The sequence below is a fragment of the Hyperolius riggenbachi genome, chromosome 8, assembly GCF_040937935.1.
Source record: "Hyperolius riggenbachi isolate aHypRig1 chromosome 8, aHypRig1.pri, whole genome shotgun sequence".
NCBI lineage: Eukaryota > Metazoa > Chordata > Amphibia > Anura > Hyperoliidae > Hyperolius > Hyperolius riggenbachi.
Genome location: NC_090653.1, coordinates 241,476,728 through 241,496,773, shown reverse-complemented (window position 1 = coordinate 241,496,773; position 20,046 = coordinate 241,476,728). Strand labels below are relative to the sequence as shown.

The following is a 20,046-nucleotide window of genomic DNA, read 5'->3' as shown; positions in this document are numbered from 1 at the left end:
TTTTTTTTTTTTACAGAAACATATTTTATTCAACGCTCTGACAGATATCACAGCTAAACACCAGCACCAAATAACATCCTCCCCAGAACTGAAGCTCTTTATGTTCATGCAGAGATACAGAACCAGCTGCCTATTGACAGACATCCAATCATTTTCCCAGGATCTCTGTTCTGCTAAAGACTGAGAACCACATGGAAGCACACTGGCTTACACATCTCCAAGGTGTATAGTTAACTTTTCATATATATATATTTTGTAGAATTATTTATAATATATTTATATAAGGATATGCCACTACCACAGACGCAAGTTCCTTAATGTAACAGAAGATGATATTTGATTTTGCTTTTTTTGTTTTCTCTTTATTTTTCTTATTCACACCAATAATCACATTTTTGATAGGCGTGTAGCACAACCATTGTACAACAGAAGAGACAGTGTGGGAGGAGTCACACACTCCAACACAGAACAGCTACAGTAGGAAGCAGGCAACAGTCTGAGCCCAAGGAGGCTTACTGGTCATAGTTAGGCTTAGGACTCTCTGGCCTTGATGGGCTAACTCGGGTGGCTCTGATTGCAATCAAAGAAAGAGAGAGGAGAGGGAGGAAAAAGAACAGTCAGACAAAGCTCAGATAGAAAAGTACAATATTGAACAGTTATGTGTCATATAACCACAATAGGGTGTCCTGCTGTTGCCATCAGTGGGCCTCGTTGGCATTAAACCCATCGTGACAGAATTATGAAGGAAGAGTGTCTGACCACCTTCTAAAATGCCACCTGCCTGGTTGTAGTGATAATCATCTGGCTATAATGGGATAATATGGTTATCAAAAAATGTGTAGCTTTGGTGCCTGCAAATTAGCAGAGGATCAAATATGTAAGGGCTTTGATGGCTATTTCCTCAACTAAAAGGTAAAATATGTTTGCGTTTCGTGGTGCAAGACCACTTCTTCAGGTGAGGCGCCCCATACAGAGCAGCAGTAGGGTCAAAGCCTTCCTCATCCAATGACACCGATATCTCTATAGTGCATTTGACCTGAAAAAAGGGTCTTCATTGACAAAATGTGCTGTATATAATACAATGTTGACCCAAGTACCTTCTGGAACTTCTGGTAATTTTAGTGTGCCTTTGCTGTGCATTTTCTTTTTTTATTGTATATTTGTTGGGTGTTGATAATATAATCCCTTTATCAAAGTTTCAGTGATGCCTTTGAGAAGGCTTTGGTTACTTCAGCACTGGCTGGATTCTGGTCATAACACTTCTCTAAGGCCATCACCTGCTATAAGACTGCAGATCAGGTGTTTCAGACTTCAGCAGCCTGTCCTGATCTGAATGTTTGTTCCAGATTAGATTCTTGGGTTTATACACTTAACACCCTTGGGCTATCTTGTACTGCAATTCTTCTGTGAGCTGCCACCTCCTAATTTCATGTGTAGAAGGCCCCTATTCCGTGTACAGTAGCCTCTCTTCCAGGTGAAGTTCACCTTGTTTATCACCTTCCATCTGCTATTTTCTGCCCCCTTTTTAAAGCCTCTTCTACCATGTACAGCTGCCTCAGGCAGAACAGCTCAGCTAGGCTGTTATTATGCACAAGAGCCCACAGCACACCGTAGAGAGGTAAAAATATCCAGCAACTTTTATTGGCGCATCCAAGGAGACAGGTACAGCAGCTGACATCTTTCAGACACAAGAAGGTCTTTCTTCTTAGATGGGCCAATAAAAGTTACTGGATATTTCTCCTTTCTACGGTGTGCTGCAGGCTCTTGTGCATAATGTATGTTGCTGCCTTGTGGAGGGATGGCCAGGCACTATTGTAGCATGAGGCAGTTGTAAGCGGTCTTCTTGGCTGCTTTCCTCACCTAGACTGTAGTCTTTCTAGAAGTTTGGCCCTGAGAGTACCACAGTCCGGTAATCTGCATCACAGCCAGATAACCAGCATTTTCAGAAGGAGGTCAGTGATAAGAAGCTCAAAGTAGAACTTCAACCAAAGTATTTTAGGCTTGTATCCAAAACCAGAATTTTTATTACATTAAGTTGACAATCACAGCTTTTCTCTATGGTGGACATTGCAGTCAGATTATTCGCCACCTACGATTTTGGTTAAATTTGATGGAAATGGCCCTTACATGCCAAATTTCAAAATCTCTTTATTGGACCACATAAGCAGTCATACAAAATCCTCAACAGGTTCTGTCCAATCTGATGGGTATGGCAATTTCAAGGGTCCATCTCCTATAGGAAAATCTGCCATCTCAGTCATGTGAGTGCATAACTAACTGCCACACGGGTCAGTTATCTTCAGTAAAGGGCAATTGTAGCCCTTACCTGCATACAATTAAACTATTACACACATGCCTTTTTTTTTTATAAATGGAAGTCTGTGTTGTCTGAGGCAACCAATCAAATGTGAGGATATTTAGAATCTCGATGGCTGTGGAGGTAACCAGTTATCATCATAATGATGAACCCCAGTGGTTTGTCCAAAGCAAATATTGGCTTTAATTGTTACACTACTTGTACACGTTCCAGGAACCAAAAACATTACATGTAATCATCTGGCAGAAGTATGGAAGTGTTTGATTTTTGATCATTCCCAGACTTAAGGGAATGTGGCTGTAGTGTAGACTTTAAGCATCTCCTTTTGCACATGGATGACAGCTCTCATGAGTCTAATGATACCCATGGACCCAAGGGACCAACTGAATGAGCAGGAATTATCCTACATTCCTCAGGTTTTTCAGCTCACAGGCAAATAAACACAACCATTTAACTTTGCATTTGTGTTTATACCGAAGTGAAAGACGGGACACGCTGGTGAAACAATGCCAACAGTGCCATTTATCTCCTAGGGATACAAAAGCCACTAGGACCGGTTCTCTAACCTACTGGTTCAATCTTTCACATTGAGGTTCTTGCTAATCCAACTGCTGTCTATGGGCATCTTGGGTCAGTAGTCTGGAGATTTGGTTAATTTCCTGCTTGTTGGATGATCCTTCCACAAATATAAATGCCTTTTCTGGCCACAAAACCATTGGCAATCAGTTGAGGAAATCCATCCAAGGGAATCAATTCTACCTCTACAACTGGTTGCTTGTAGGACATCTCAACAGGTCAACAGAAACCCATAGGCATGCTGAGATTTCACAGTCTGACTACTGCTAGTCAGCAGACGAGGTCACGTTCATTTTAAGCCTTGAGTACCTTTAATCTTACCATTACAGCACTGTAATGACCCAATAGAAATTAACTAACCGTTGCATATATTCCTATTGTTACTTTTATAAGGTTAGACTGTGTTCTGGTAACAATGTGGGGCCAAGAATGACATCCAAAGAATCATTGAGTGCTGTCACATCTTACGTCTAGTGTACACAGGCTTTTGACATCAGTTTCTCTACAGTATGGCTTTTTTTCAATTTCTCCTCAGATTGCAATTTTTTTATGGCTGAGAATATCAACTTGAATAAAAACTTATGTCAAAAGCCTATGTCTTTGCATTGTTCCCTTAAAAGCAGAGGCAGCAGTTCTGTTTAGACTTCGTTGACAAAAGGCCTATCCATCCAGCAGGCACTGGGATCAGTCTTGAATTATCACACCAGGCATGGCTACAAAATGGCTGCCTCCACTGTGCAACAGATACAGTTGAAATTGTGATAAAGATGTGAAATGCCGTTTTTCATTCTATACAGTTTTTGTGCCCACAAATGACGTTCTTTTCAACGACACCGCTTAAAAATACATTTTAAAAAGTGGAAACCGTACAGCAGCACATCAGCATGACACATGAGGTAAAAACAATTCCAGAAGCTGACGGAATAGGCAGTGGCATTTGAGGGAAGAAAGCAAGAAAAATAAAGTCTATATAGCGTTCGACCAGACATTTCAGGTGTTTAAACATCACGATATGGAGCGGCAAAGGGACAATACTACACATCTGTACAATACAATACATAGTGACACTGAGCCAGTGTTTACAACACAGTGAAGTTGAGGGGACGCTGTCACCATGCCTGGAGAGGTGTGATGGGGGGCTGGGAAGAGGGGTGGTGGGGAGAAAGCTGTATTCGGCAGACAGGCCTCCAGTTATTAATCTAAGAGGGACGGGTCGGCAGGTCGGATAATGGTGGGTCGTGTAGGTGAAGCGGGAGCCTTCCTGCTGGATGAAAGTGGAAATAAAAACAGACAAGAAAACACAGAGCATGATTAGCATTGTTCATGAGGTGAGACAGCCAGCCCAGCATCCCCTGCCATCTGGAGCCATTTTATTTGATCTAGCCTATTATGAACATCACTTGGTATATATGGCCTTAAAATGCGGAAAGTTTTTGGTAAAATTATCATCTAAATTAGTCTGGGAAACTTCTCAGTTCATAACGTAGAGACTGATGCTAGAAATTATTTTTTAACCAATTTTTCATAGAATACAGAATTGCTGAGATGATCAAGTGACCGAGTTTCTGATTGGCTGGTCACCACCATCTATTCCTTTTCTCAATTCTACTTTCCTGTGTAGAGCTAAAACAGGAAGCAGAGGTTATATTGGATCACATGACCGTGACCACATTAAGTTCAGTGGAGTATCTAGCTGATACTGAATCTTCAGGTTCACCCAATTCAGAAAAGGATCCACCAACTTTCCCAAATCCATCAGTCAAAAAGAAAAACTAAAAGAAAACCCAAGGCAAAGCTTGGGCGAAAAAAATAAATACTTACCAAAGGAGAGGGAAAGCTCTGGCTCCTCCAGTGGCTTCCCATGCTGTCCTTCAGACCTCTACCGCTGCCTGGGACCCTCCTGCTCTTCAGAGCCGCACTACTCTTCTGGCTGGGCAGGCGTAGAACAGCCGTGCTTGTGTCTGAAGAGCGCGACCCTGATGTTAATTTAGACAAGCCCTTGTTGAAATACTTTGAGGGGCGTGCTCAAAAATAGGGGACCTGAGGATGGCATGGGAAGCCGATAAAGGATCTTGGGTTAGTATGAGTGTGTGTACCAGAAGTCCACCTCTGGTACACATTAAATAGGAATTGAACTGTTTACTAAGAGTATCCAATTTATTGCTAGTTGCATAGATATTACAGCTATGAAAGGTAATTATTTGCATCTCATTGATATCCCTAACATTCAAATTTCATGTAAATTATATGCATCTTGAAATGGGAAGAATCAGAATAACTTCCTGTTTGTTTTAACCACTTAAGGACCAGGCTCTTTTTTCCTGATCTGTGCTGCGTGGACTCTCCAGCCCACAGCACAGATCAGGTTTGCAGCATGGCGATCAGACTTCCCCCCCCCCCCTTTTTTCCCCACTAGGGGGATGCTGGGGGGGGGGTCTGATCGCCGCCGGCTATCTGTGATTTGCGGGGGGGGGGGGGGGGGCAGAGAGGGTGGAAATAGCTGCGAGCCCCCCTCCACAGCTATTTCCACCCTCTCTGCCCTTCCCTCCCTCTCCCTTACGCTGTGGGCTGCGCAGGACGGATATCCGTCCTGCGCTACCTAGGATAGGCTTCTGCCTATCAGAGGCCGGGGATCGCCGATCTCCTTTACGGCGCAGCTGCGCAGCAGCGCCGTATGATGTAAACAGCAGGGATTTCTTCCCCACATGTTTACATTTAGCCTGAGAGCCGCGATCGGAGGCTCACAGGCTGTTCACGGAGACACCCTCCTTGAACTGACAAGGAACGGCTGCTCCATGGTGACACCGCTTCGACCTGCCGACGCCTATCGGCGTTAGGCGGTCGTTAGGTTGGTCCAAGTTCAAAATGCAAATAATGTATATGAATTTGAATGTTGGAGGAAATTATTTGCATCTCAAATAATTTATCATCAATGATCTCATTGATCATCCCTACTGGACATAACATTTCAGACAAAGAGTGCCACCCCGGACCCTTTCGTGCTCCCAGTTCTGTATATAAGGTCATACCTGGAATTTTGTTTCCACACACAAACTGAAAAAATATATTAAAATAATACTTCAGATGAGAAAATCGTCCTAAACTGATCAATGCAAACCTCAATTGTTGGTACAATTCAACTAGAGTGGGAAAGGTGTATAACCGGAGCCAGGATCTTATTGCTTTTTACTAGTTGGGTAGATTTACCCAATTAGCTACATGCTTGTTTCTGGTATTATTTAGACACTACTGCAGCCAAATAGATCAGCAGGGCTTCCGGGCAACTGGTATTGTTTAAAGGGGAATAAATCTGGCAGCCTCTGGATCCTATAGAGGCTTCCCCCGTCCTCCTCCGTCCCACAGGGGTCTCGCTGCAGGTCCAGGAACGGCGGCTATGTAAATATTTACCTTCCCAGCTCAGGCGCAGTAGTTCGGCTCCGAAATAGGCGATCCCAGTCGGGTCCACTCTACTGCGCAGGCGCATGTCTCCTGTGCCTGCGCAGTAGAGCGGACCCAACTGAGATTGCCTATTTCTGAGTGGAAAGCTGCAAAAGTGCGCCCGCTGGAGCCAGGGAAGGTCAATATTGCACAGCCTGACACATTGTCGACTGTGCTTTCTATGGGCCAGTGCCAGACCGCCGTGGGACGGAGAAGGATGGGGGAAGCCTCAACAGGATCCAGAGGCTTTCCCCTCCCAAGGTGAGTACCCCCCAGGGGCATTTATTTTCTTAGTACAGAGTCTCTTCAAACTAAGGCTGAAGGGAAAAAAATAAAAAAGACATACTTGCCTATGGAGAGGGAAGGCTCTGGGTCCTTACAGTTCTCCTCACTGTGTCCTCATTTCCCCGAAGCTTCAGGAGCACTTCAGAAGTCTTTGGCGGCTCTGTACTGCACACGTGTGAGTGCATGAGAGAGGGCACTCGCGTATGCACAGGACGGAGCGGCCGTCTTCTGAAGCCCAAGTACTTCCGAAGTCTCCCGAAGCACCCCAGAAGCGGAAAAGAGCAGTCCACGGACCATAGGTCGTAGACTATCGGGGAAGCATGCAGGGGAATGCGGGTACCGTGTGGAGACCATGAAGACTCTATTGGACCCAGAGCCTTCCCTCTCCTTAGGTAAGTATTTTTTTTTTTTATTTGCTTCAGAATTCCTTTAAAGCAGCAGGGACAGCCATACTATACCAGGAAAAAAAATATAATAGATAAAGACTTGTTCTACTTACACAACATATGTATAGTACTGTCCTTATTTTGATTTCATGCATTTTCTATAGTAAATAAAGAGAAAACGGTTCCTGGCATTCTCCATTCTGACTAAAGCCAATCCTGATGTCATTTTCTCCCTTACTCTTTTTTTTTTTTACTCCTAGAAACTGCACTGTCATATCTAGCTTGGTTTTTAAACATGTGAGCAAAGCATAGATCAGATTTCAGTCGCTCCACGCTGAACTGCCCTCAGCCAATCAGTGAGGAGCAGAATGTGGGAGGGGTAATGACAAGCTTCCTTCTTGTCAGCAATGTACCAAATAGAGCCAGACTGACTGAGATATTTATTACAGCAGAAACATTTATGATTGCATTTGAATGCTTGTAATGCAGGGTAAGGTTGTAGGCTGCATAATAAACAGCTCAGTGGGTAAATGGAATTTGATTTTGTGGCTGACAATCCCACTTTAAGAGACTGAGAAGATTCCCAAATGTTCTGATTAAGTTCACATTAAAGGAAGCGAGGCACAATTTCCACAACAAAGGTGCAGCAAAAACGAAAATAGAAAAATACTGATTTTCTTAGCCTTCCACCATTCTCCAAACTAATTATCACACTTCCCCTTTAAGCAGTAAAAGGTCATATTTTGCTCTGTTCGTGTCAGGTTTAGTAGGGCTGACTGTGTGAACAACAAAGAGCAAGCACAGGAACACCACAATACTCGCCACTACTCCAAAAAAGCATGCTGCCATTTATACAGGTGTGGTGTGAGTGGAGGTGATGGATTTAGGAAGAGCCGACAGAAGATCTAAGAAGCAGAATTTTGAGGGACAGGGTGGGGATGACAAGAGAAGAGTGACTAGAAATGACCGTGTGTGAGGAGAAATGATACTGAGACCGTCTGAGGTCACTGCATAATTAGTCCGAGTTGCCAGGCACAGGTACTTTGTAAACAAGCCTAGCATGCCAAAACTGAGCACACCATTACAGCAGTAGGGAGGAAATGATCAGTAGGGATGAAGGAAGGAAGAGGAAAGGAAAGAGGTGAGGTACAGCGAGGAAGAGAAGACCTCAGGTGTGGGAGTAGAAAGAAAGGAGATGAAGAACCACCACCAAAACCTAAACCACATGAGAGAGGACAACCTTAAAGGGGGAATATATGCTTATTTTATTTCTTCATTAAGTTTAGCACAAAACATAATAAAATATTAGCATGAAATATTACAAATTATTTTAAATGCTTTACCTACTCTTCCACCTGTAATGTTTTGCGAGCAAAAGAGAGGGTTGCAGAAAACAAGTTTCAACAGCAAAGTCCCCAGACTTGGAGACTGATAACTAGGCTCTATTGAGTATCCATGAAGCTGTGTACTGAATCAGTCCCGGTCTTTCTTGTACAGAGATGGCTATTGAGAGGCTAATAATTAGGTATTAGGCCCATCAAATTCATCACAAAGGACTCAGCCACACTATAAGCGCTTTTCTGAGCGCTTTGTGATTGGTTCGCACTTTCTGAGCACTTTTTAAAAATCATTCCCATTCACTTATTAAAATCGCGGTAAAAATCGCAGTGATTGCGTACGTGAAAAATCGTGAATCAATCACAAGCTCTCAGAAAAGCGCTTAGTGTGGCTGAGCCCGAAGTGCATTTGAATAGTCCATTTTTAAGTTGTACAATCTACATTTAATTTGCACCCAAAATGGCCATTGACCATCTTGTTTTTTTTTACCAGTCAAACCAACGGTTGGAGCTCTAAACAGAATACAACAACAATGTAAACACCACTTGAGAGAGAGATGAAAATCACCTCAAAGGTTAACAGAGACAAAGGGAGCCCAAATGGTGCAGTATTGTCACTTAATTTGCAAGTGTGTATTTACAAGAAAAATACCTACAAAGAAGGGTTGCACAGTGGGCAACCAACCGAGCTAGCCTGTCGAAAATCTGTCTCCATTCAGATATCCTGGTATTGATCACTGGATCCATACCAGGTAATCAGTGGCTTATCTCAAAAATGACACAATGAATACATCATAAAAACTTTAACACGTTTAATGGCCCATACTCACGGGCTACATTTGTGGCCTGTCGCCAGCACACGTGAGCGTGTGCGCGATAGGCCGGCGACCGCTCGTTGCCAGGTCCCTCCGCGTACACACGCGGAAGAGGGATCAGCTGTGCGACGGAAGCTGTCGCCGACGTTCCTCCCCCGCCGCCGGAAGCTCCGTGTTCTGGCGAAAGGTTGCTGTCGCTAGTCCGCATACTCACGCGGACTAGCGACAGTTGCGGCGGCAACTGTCGGCAAGGTGATTGACCGCGCCAATCGCCCGGCGACAGCAGCGACGAACGACTGTTCGGGGTGCGCGCCCGTGTTGCGCCTCATACTCACGGACGACCTGTCGCCGCAACACGCGCGCCACGTGTTGCGGTGACAATTTTAGCCCGTGAGTATGGGCCATAAGGCTAGCGATGCATTTCGTGAGACTGAATGATCACTTCCTCAGGCCCGTAACAATGCCTATTGTGAAAAAGAGCTGAGTTTTGAGGTGCTCAAAACTCATCTCTAACCACTCACATGCCTTTAGAATTGGACCTGTGCCAAGCATATGGGCCAGCATTTTCATGGTTTTAAAACTACTTCAATTGTGCAGTGGTCTTGTCTAGTACTTCACTGTGCCTATACCTGCATTAGGCAGTATACAGTATGTACCCTGTTTGTTTCTTACTTTGTACAGCACCATGGAATATGTTGGCTATTTATTATTATTGATTTATAAAGTGCAAATCCAGAAAAAAATATTTTAAGCTTTGCAAAGCATTGAAATAAGTTAAACCCTGTATAGGCTGGGTACACACATAACGTGAAAGGTTGCGTTTTATACCATGTTTTATGTTAACATTGTGTGCGTTTTTGCTGCGTTTGCGTTTAACGCAGATGCGCTTTTCAAGCGTTTTGCTTGCCTTTTATTGTGTTTGCGGTTTCCATATATTACACGCACTCGTGTTTTGTATGCATTTTTATATTTATATTTATGCAAATCACTAGGAAGACAACAGGAAGTGGAAATACATCAGAAATCTAAGAAAAACCCCCAATGCATAAAACAGCAATAAAAACGCATACATTGCATTTCCATTGACTTTCATTATGTGCAATTTTTGATGCGTTCATGCATAATATACAACAAAACTAGCGATTTTAAAACCGCCAAAGTACAAAATGCATACCCATGCGTTCTTTTTATGAGGCCCATTGAGTAACACTGGTGCATAAAACGCAGCGTTTTACGCAAAGCTAGCGTTTCTGCCATGTGTGCACCTAGCCTTAGGGTTTTAACTATTTATGCCATGATCTGGATAGCGGGGAGTCCTACTGGGATGGGAGGTCCATCAAACCTCTCTCAACAGTCCACGCAATGCCACAAGAGCTTCCCACACAGGACTCAACCCCTACACAGATAAATATCCAACTTCTTATTGCATATTAACTTCTTGAGGACTGCGGCACGCCAATGGGCGTGGCCGTGGTGGCAGCCCAAGGAACGCCTAATGCCGATCGGTGTAAAGTCCTGTGGGTGTGATTTGCAGGAGATTGCGTACACGTTGATAGAGCTCTGCTCTGTCAACAGCCTCCCAGTGGCGAGGAGACTGTTAGACGGCGAAACCGCCGTTTATTTACTGTGTACAGCGCTGCGATCTATGGCAGCGCTGTACTGGGGACAGCCATGTGACATGCCTGTCCCCCGGGGCGGCAAGACAGCAATCCGCTGTCATAGGGTGAAGCCTATGACAGCCGACCGCACTGATTGGCTAGCGGGAGGGAGGGAGGTTTAGTAAAATAAATAAAAAAATACACATTTTTATAATAATAAAAATAAATATTTGTTAAAAAATACATAGACACTGGCAGGGATCAGACCCCACCAACAGAAAGCTTTCTGTTGGTGGGCAGAAAAGGGAGGAATCACTTGTGTGCTGAGTTGTGTTGTGTGGCCCAGCAGCAAGGCCTTAAAGCTGCAGTGGCCCAATTTGTGAAAAATGGCCTGGTCTTTAGGGGGGTAAGGACCGGGCTATGTTTTGGAGATCTGTGCTGCGTGGGCTCTGCAGCCCGCAGCACAGATCGTGTTAATGGCAGGGCGATCAGACTTCCCCCCCCCCCTTTTTTCCCCACTAGGGGGATGACCTGCTGAGGGGGTCTGATCGCCGCCGCTCTGTGTGGATGAGCGGGGTGGGCTCCTCAAAGCCCTCCTCCGCAGCGGTTTCCGCCTTTCCTACCTCTTCCTCTGGCTGTGATGTGCGCAGGACAGATATCCGTCCTGCGCCTGAGGGGATAGGCTTCAGCCTATCAAATGACGGCGATCCCCGGCCAATCAGAGGCCGGGGATCGCCGATCTGCCCTACGGCGCTGCTGCGCAGCAGCGCCGTTTTGATGTAAACAGCGGGGATTTCTTCCCCGCGTGTGTACATTATACGTGCGAGCCGCGATCGGCGGCTCGCACACTGTTCACGGAGACACTCTCCGTGAACTGACATGGAAAGGCAGCTCGAGCGGCCATTTCCATGTAAATCCACTTAAGACCTGCCGACGCCTATGGGCGTTAGCTGGTCCTTAAGTGGTTAAGCCCGTGGTCCTTAAGTGGTTAATACAAGGAACCGAAGTATGTCATATGACATCAGAGCTTCACGGAGGAACGCTGGAGAGTAAAGAAGAGGGAGCAGAGCCGCGGCGACATCGATGTGTGTACGCTGCACTGCTGCTCTTATTAACAGGTGCCCCGGGGTTATATGCAACCTTGTTATGCCCTGAGAGATCCTCTCTCACCTCTTGTTCCTGGTGCTACCATGATTTTAATGTGAAGAAAAAGAAAATGACAGCAATAAACGTTTAAAGGGACCCTGTTGTGAGGATAAATGTAGTTAAATGACACACAGCCCTATGTAGGGAACTGACTGTACTTACATAGATCAGTCCAGAATGTGAGATCACTCTCCACCCATCTTCCCCATTACCAGTAAGAGAGTACAGGCTGGCGAGGGAGATGGGCAGAGCTACACACTACATCCAGGTCAAGCTGCATGCCACCATGTTGATGGTCAGATTTGCATGGAGTGTGCATGAAGGGATACTATACCATTGCAGATCAGGTAACTGATGGTGCTGGATAGAAGTATAATCAGTGCCCTACATGGTGGTCTGTGTAAGATCACCAGTGAGTACTTCTACTGGCCAGAAGATGTCACATTGAAGAGCTACATCTCCTATCATGCAATGCGGCAGCTGGAAATGCGAACAGGCTTACTATTAGTACGCGAACAGTATATAATGCGTGGACTGGTAACTTAGTTTGTTACAATGACCGCAGGCATCTCATTGATGCTGGCGATCATGGATACCCGGCACTTAGATTGATGAATGAGAACTATGTTCCCATTCACTGATCTCCGGGTTAATGAGCGGTGATGAGTACCCGCGCAGGAGCCGTTTGTTGCAATACGCATGTCTACGCCTCTGTGTAGATATACTGCCAGCAGCTACCATGATGATAGCGCGGAACTGGAAGAAACCGTCGGTCTCCATTAACGAGGTAAATTATTATTAATTCCATAATGGTAAATGAAAAGCTCACTAGTATCCTTAGGGACACCCAAAAAAGATTTGAGAAAATCTGGGACCCCTGGATTCGCTGGAACATCCAAATATGGAGACGTCTTCAATCACAAGACTGTAAGGAGGATCCCTACCTATGTTCTCTTTCCTTTTCTCTCTCTCTCCTTGTCTCCTCCTTCTGTTCTCTTTTTCTTCTTCCCTTACTTCTCTTCTTCATTCTGACCACTTACCTCTGAAGCCTACGGTTATAACCGTTCTTGCTTCGCCTGCCCACCGCTGGGTGACAGGTGCTTGGGAATGAAATTGCACGATCTGGCTTAGTTCAGGCCCACCTTACCCTACACCCCATACCTCAATTTGCAAGCCCCAGATAGTTGGACATAGTCCTCTGAGGGCTCATAAGCATTTCTCTGACAGTAACAGCCCCTTTTCAAGTTGCACTAACCACCATAATGTCACAGTACTGGTTATTATACCTGTCCTTATCCCTCTAAGTGAAATGTATATGCTAAGAATAACTGTACAAGCGGTTCCCACTACCCTTCCTATGTTGAAGCTGTTATTATGTACTATTTGTTTTGTTAAAATGAAAATTACAATAAAACCTTTGAAACAACCCAGTACTGGGAACAGGCTCATAGGACTGTATGGGCAGTGAGCTGGCATGCAGAATTATTATTATTATTTTAATATTATTATTATTTTTTGAATTTATAAAGCGCCAACATATTACGCAGCGCAGAATCATTCACAACATCAGCATAACTGAGCAGCGCACACACACACAACCCTCCCCACTCTGCTGTTGTGGGTTTTTTTTTATTAACCCATTCGCGTTCCGTCGTTTTCACGTGATAAATGTTCACCTCCCATTCATTAGCCTATAACTTTATCACTACTTATCACAATGCACTGATCTATATCTTGTTTTTTCCGCCACCAATTAGGCTTTCTTTGGGGGGTACATTTTGCTAAGAGCCACTTTACTGTAAATGCATTTTAACAGGAAGAATAAGAAAAAAATGGAAAAATTCATTATTTCTCAGTTTTCAGCCATTATAGTTTTAAAATAATACATGCCTCCATAATTAAAACTCACGTATTGTATTTGCCCATATGTCCCGGTTATTACACCATTCAAATTATGTCCCTATCACAATGTATGGCGACAATATTTCATTTGGAAATAAAGGTGCATTTTTTCCATTTTGCATCTATCACTATTTACAAGTTTAAAATAAAAAAAAATAGAAATATTTCATCTTTACATTGATATTTAAAAAGTTTAGACCCTTAGGTAAATATTTACATGTTTGTTTTTTTTATTGTAATGTTTTTTTGTTTTTTTTTATAGTAAACATTTTATTTGGTAGTTTTGAGAGGGTGGGAGGTAAACAATAGATTTATAATGTAAATGTGTGTTAATTTTTATTTTTTTTTCCTTTCAGGTGTAGTATTACTTTTTGGCCACAAGATGGCGGCCATGAGTTTGTTTACATGATGTCACTCTAAGCGTAGCACACGCTTAGAGTGACGCATCGGGGAGGGAACAGCCAGAAAAAGCACAGCTTCCGAGAGAAGCTGTCGCTTTTTCAGCGGGGGAGAGGAATCAGTGATCGGGCACCATAGCCCGATACATTGATTCCGTGGCTACCGAATCCGCGGCCGGAAGTGCGCGTGCACGCGCCCGATCGGCCGTGGTAGCGCGCATGGTTCCTGGACGTAGAAACTACGTCCAGGAACCAAAATAGGTTAATGAAATAAAATCTGTTCCACATATATTTAAATTTGCACACCTTTGCACACCAAACACTTATATACACAGTGATTGTTTCACACAACAATAAAAGTGCTGTCACTACTGTTTCAAATGGGAACTCTTAGGCCTAGTGCACACCAGAGCGGTTCGGCTGCGTTTTGCGAGTGGGTAATGTATTTCAATGGGCTGGTGCACACCAGAGTGGGAGACGTTTTGCAGAAACGCATACTCCCGGGTGAGGCATTTTTTGGATTGTGGATGCGTTTCTGCCTCAATGTTAAGTATAGGCAAAACGCAAACCGCTCTGAAAAACGGCAGTTCAGAGCGGTTTTGCCGGCGTTTTTGTTACAGAAGCTGTTCAGTAACAGCTTTACTGTAACAATATCTGAAATCTACTACATCAAAAACGCTTCCCAAAACCGCAAAATGCTACAGAAAAAGAAGAAAAAGCGTTTCAAAATCTGCTAGCATTTTGCGGATCTGCTAGCGGTTTTTGGTGTGCACCAGGCCATAAAGTGGGATTGAGGCTGGTTTCACAATAGGACGTTGCGTTAGAGGGGACGTTAAGGTCGCATAATGTGCCCCTAACGCAACGCCTTGTGGTGTTGGAGCAGGACGCTACCAATAGCCGCGTTACAAGCAGCTCTTGGTGCGCCTGCTCTGTCGGAGGCACTGCGGAGACCACGTGAGCAGAGCTCTCCGCATCACGTGGTCCCACCAGCCAATCAGCGGTCGCTCCAAGAAGAAAACACTGCAAGTGCAGTGAATATTAAGTAGCCATGTGCCTGGCTACGTAGCGGCCTCTCCCCGCCTCCTCTCCGCCCCCAAAATAAAAAAAAACCACCCGTACTGAGCATGTGCAAGCAGTCAAACGCGGCTCTGCCGCTTAGAAAGTACTGCATGCAGTACGTTGTCTGGTGGCGCAGTGTTACTATGTAACGCAACGTGGGCACTGTGAACAGCCCATTGATGTTTCATTGCTGTGCGGTGGGCTGCGTTACAGGCTGCTCTAACGTGCGCCTGTAACGTCCCACTGTGAAACCAGCCTTAAAGGTAACCTGAAGCAAGGAAAATTATTTAAAATAAACACATGACGTAGCTGCAAATTAATATTACACACTAACCTCACCGCCAGTTCCTCTCAGAAGCTCGCCATTTTCTTCTTACAGTGATCCCTTCCAGTTCTGACAATATTTTGTCAGAACTGAAATACACCAGTTGCTGTCAGTTATATATCAGCAGCTGTCAGTTACAACTGAATGAGCAAGGTAATGTCCATGTTTCCCTATGACTCAAGTGGGTGATATTACAGTTTAACAATGTGCTGACCAAGAAGCTGTTATGGGGTAATGGTCATTTTTAAAATGGAGGACGGAGAAATCCATTGATCACAGTGGACGAATGGGACGCAGGAGAGGAGAAAGAGATTGAGTAGTAGACTACACAGGAGGTAAGTATGACCTGTGTATGGTTATTTTGATTTTTTTATTTTCCGTTTAGGTTCTCTTTAACTACCTAAACTTAAATTACTCTTTTGTTACATAAAAGACCATTTGAAGGTGCATACATTTAAAAAAGGGCCAGCAGTAAAACAGGCGCAAGAGATAGGTAAGACCTCCCCCCCCCCCCCCCCTGGTGGTACCTAACACTAAGAATCCCTCCCCCTGTTGCTACCCAACCATAATGACCGCCTAGCACTGCCTAACCGTAAAATGCCCCTGGTGGTGCCTAACACTAAGAATTTACCTTCTCCATTCTACCTAACCATAAGGACCCCCCAAGTGCTGCCTAACCCTAAAATCCCCCTGGTGGTGCCTAACACTAAGAATCACCTCCCCCCCATGTATCTAACCATAAGGACTCCCTTAGCGCTATAACCCTAAAACCCTCCTGGGGGTGCTAACACTAAGAATACCCCCCGCCCTCATGCTACCTAACCATAAGGACCCCCTAGCACTGCCTAACCCACCTGGTGGTGCCTTACCTTAAACCACGAACCACCCCTCCCCTCTATGCCTAGCACTAAGGACCACTACCTGCCAACACCTAACCCTGAAGCATAACCCCCTCCCCCCAACCACCACCACCTTAGCTTATCCACCAATATTTCCAGCACCGCCATAAGCAGCAATGTTAAAAGCTGGACATAGTGGCTATACCAGTGCCCAAATTACCACTGATAGCAGCTATTAACATATCTGCCTATGTTGGCGCCGTTCTTATCATGGCGCCTCTGGTGCCCTTTTAGCCTGTTTTTACCTTTGACCAGCAGACAATCGAGAGGAAGGCTTACTGCGATATTCCCTCCAATCACCCTCCTATTCCCTCCTCTTCCTCGCCCCATTGGGGAGTAAATGGGGATGGAAAAAAAAAGGAATGGGAGGCACCATCGCAGCAAGCCTTCCTCTTCCTATCTGCAAATTATACTTAAAGGACAACTGAAGTGAGAGGGATATGGAGGCTGCCATATTTATTTCCATCTAAGCAATGCCAGTTGCCAGGCCCACCTGCTGATCCTCTGCCTGTAATACTATTAGCCATAGCCCCTGAACAAGCATGCAGCAGATCAGGTGTTTCTGACATTGTCAGATCTGACAAGACTAGCTGCATGCTTGTTTCTGGTGTTATTCAGATACTACTGCAGAGAAATAGACCAGCAGGGCTGCCAGGCAACTGGTATTGATTAAAAGGAAATAAATATGGCAGCCTCCGTATACCTCTTACTTCAGTTCCCCTTTAAGCCACAAGTTACATTTTTAAGGCGTGCTTAGTAATGGAATTTAGCAGAGAGGAGGGTTCCACTGAACTATTATTGACATCTGCATCCCTTATGGGCAACTGTAACCATTCTCCATTTCATTCAAAAGCTAAAAGCAAAAGGTCTTTATAGCCGTTCCACATTCAGCTATCCAGGGAACGAGTCAGTTAGTTAAAAAGCAGGCATGATCAACATGCCCTACCTCAATTATCCTACAGGAGAATTAACAGAGATTTATAAGAATGATTTCATCCAGTGAGCAATTTCTAAAATTCTAATTGGCTGATTACGATCACGTGATAATTTCTTACTTCTGCCTCTTGTGTAGAGTGAGGAGGAGCCAATACAGACTTATAAATAAATCTCCTGACCACATCAATTATCTGCTTATCCATGAATTCTCTCATAGAATTCATGGATATAGGAGGATATGTGTAGGTAAAAATTACCGAGCGCTGTAATAACAGTGCAGAAGATTTGGGCATAGCCAGTGTCACCATAGGCTGTAATAGGAATTACGGCTATAGCAGCGCACAGTGAGTAACTTTGGCGTCGTCAGAAGACGGAGCTGAAGTTACTTTTAAAACACTGTAATTCGGCCTCCTGCAATAGCTGGAAGACTAATTACATAATTCCCCACTTTCCACGTGGACCTAGAGGGGGAATAGTATTTAACGCCGCCGGGAACTTGTGCAGCAGCAGGATAAGCCATACACCGGCTGTATCCTGCGCCCAAGTCTCCCAGCGGCGATTTCATATGTATGCAGAATTACCACCTCTGGCCAAAAGCATAGTGCAAAGTGCTGCCCACGAATCAGGATTCATATTTCCACAATACAATTCTGGCCAGGCGAAAGCTGATTGGTGGCCAAGATTTCCAGCACTTTGCCCACCACCACGCTTTGTTAAACAGATTTACTAACACCACCGTGAAGCATCTGTATGGACCTGGTTTGGAAGCTGGTGGTGACGCTAGAATAGAAACTGCCTGGCAACTGGGTAAGAAACAGCAAAATGGGTGGGAACATGTGCACCACACACATGGAGATCACATGACTAGGAAGAGGAGGCACACAGATCACATGACTGGAAATGCGTGACATACCGTAACGAGTGTTCCTCATGGGTCACTGATAGTTATTCTGAAAAATAACATGAAGTCAGAGGCTGAGAGCAGCCACAGCTATAAGCATGTAAGGGGCACGTATACATACACAGAAATATGGCTGACTGTGGCACATATACATACAAGCGTTACATTAATATCCAGCCGCAGCTTACTTGGTCTTAGCAGATTGTCAGAATGGAGATTAGAACATGCAAATGCACACACATTCAAGTCAGAAATAGAATAGGTTATATGTGACACGTATACACAGAAGTGAATGTGGTTATTTAAACCCCAATATCAGGCACATATCTAAATATAGATTACTTGGCAGAATGGCCGAGTTATTTTTTTTTTTTGTGTGTGCTAAATTAGGCTTTTAGAACCATAAATCCTGTACTAAAAATGTAATTGTGAAGGAGATGAGCACAGGCAGTAGGAGGGGCTTCTTGGCTCTGCATCATTATACTGTTCAAACTTCCAGGCACAGACAGAGCTCCCTGACAAGACTGCAGTCTGTAAGTTTGCGGTGCAGGAAGGAATTGGTGAAGGAGTTCTTGACCAGGTTCTGGTGAGTTATTTCAGCTGACCTTTTATGCAGCAAATGCCATCCCAAAAGGTGCCTATACATCACTCAATGTATGGGCAGATTCACCATTAGATAGATCCCTCTCTGATCGAATCTGATCAAAGAGGGATTTGATTTTAGCATGAAATCTTTCAGAAATCAGCCTAGCGCATCCACCTGTTGGGTGCTCCCCAAGTGTATGTGTCCTCCTGTGCCCAATGTATAAAAGCTGGCACTTCTGGCCTCCGATGCCCCAGCATCACAGTGAGTGCCTGTACCACATGACACAGGTGCAAATAGTGACATCTTACAGTACATGCGCCTGTGTCACGTGGTACAGGCTCTCGCTAGGACGCCGGGCATCGGAGGAGGCCAGGTGTTATGCCAACAGAAAGGTAAGCCTTTATACACTGCAGACAGGCACAGGGGAACACATATACACTTGAGGGGACAATGGCCAGGGGTTCATCAGGTACGTCGGTTTTCACAATATAAACGCCGTTACCAGTGATCTGGTGACCATGTGGCTGCATCGATTTTCCTCCCATTCGATAAAGTTATCATATTGGAAGGTCAATCGGCCTGCAAAATCGAGTGATGTATGGGCTCCTTAAGTGTCAACTAGAAATTGTCAATTACCCAAAACAAATGGGATAGACTCTTGGGTAAGACCCTGACAGAGGAGCAATGGGATCACATCCTGACTAATTCCCACAAAGGCTCTTTGAGTGTGGGCATTCAGGAATTAAACTACAAAATATCCTTTTGGTACAATACACCTAAAAAAACTTCATTGCGCTGGCCTTATAGATAATGATAACTGTCGGAGGTGTGGGGAACCTGGAGGTGACCTACTCCATATCCTCTGGTCTTGTCCCAAAATTCGAAGTTATTGGGAGAGGGTTCATTTCTGAGCTGCAGAGCTGCAGCTGAAAGCTCTGCCTCCATGAGCAGCAAAATCCATGACCAAGAAAGTCATGGACTTTGCAGGGGGGATTTAGGGGGTATAAATCCCTCGTTTTGCCGTGGTATAGCGGCGGTTTAGCAGGGCTTATAGTTCTTAACATGGCTACAAGTTAAAAAAGTTAGACTTGCTTCAGAGTCTCTTTAAGGGACCAGAGACTGCTGGTAAGCAAGTGGTTAAA

At 44.6% G+C, this 20,046-nt stretch overlaps 1 protein-coding gene across 14 annotated transcripts in view; it reads right to left on the bottom strand.

Moving 5' to 3' along the window:
- DNM1 (dynamin 1) overlaps window positions 1-20,046 on the bottom strand; it is a 231,507-nt gene continuing 211,461 nt past the window's right edge. For 7 of the 14 annotated variants that reach the window (XM_068248443.1, XM_068248447.1, XM_068248442.1 and 4 more), the window contains one exon: window positions 1-4,157. In XM_068248443.1, coding sequence (XP_068104544.1) covers window positions 4,088-4,157 — 70 coding nt within the window. In that variant the 3' untranslated portion in view covers window positions 1-4,087. Of the gene's footprint in view, window positions 4,158-18,330; window positions 18,368-20,046 lie in introns of all 14 variants that reach the window. The other 7 variants (XM_068248454.1, XM_068248449.1, XM_068248446.1 and 4 more) reach the window with 5 other exon arrangements.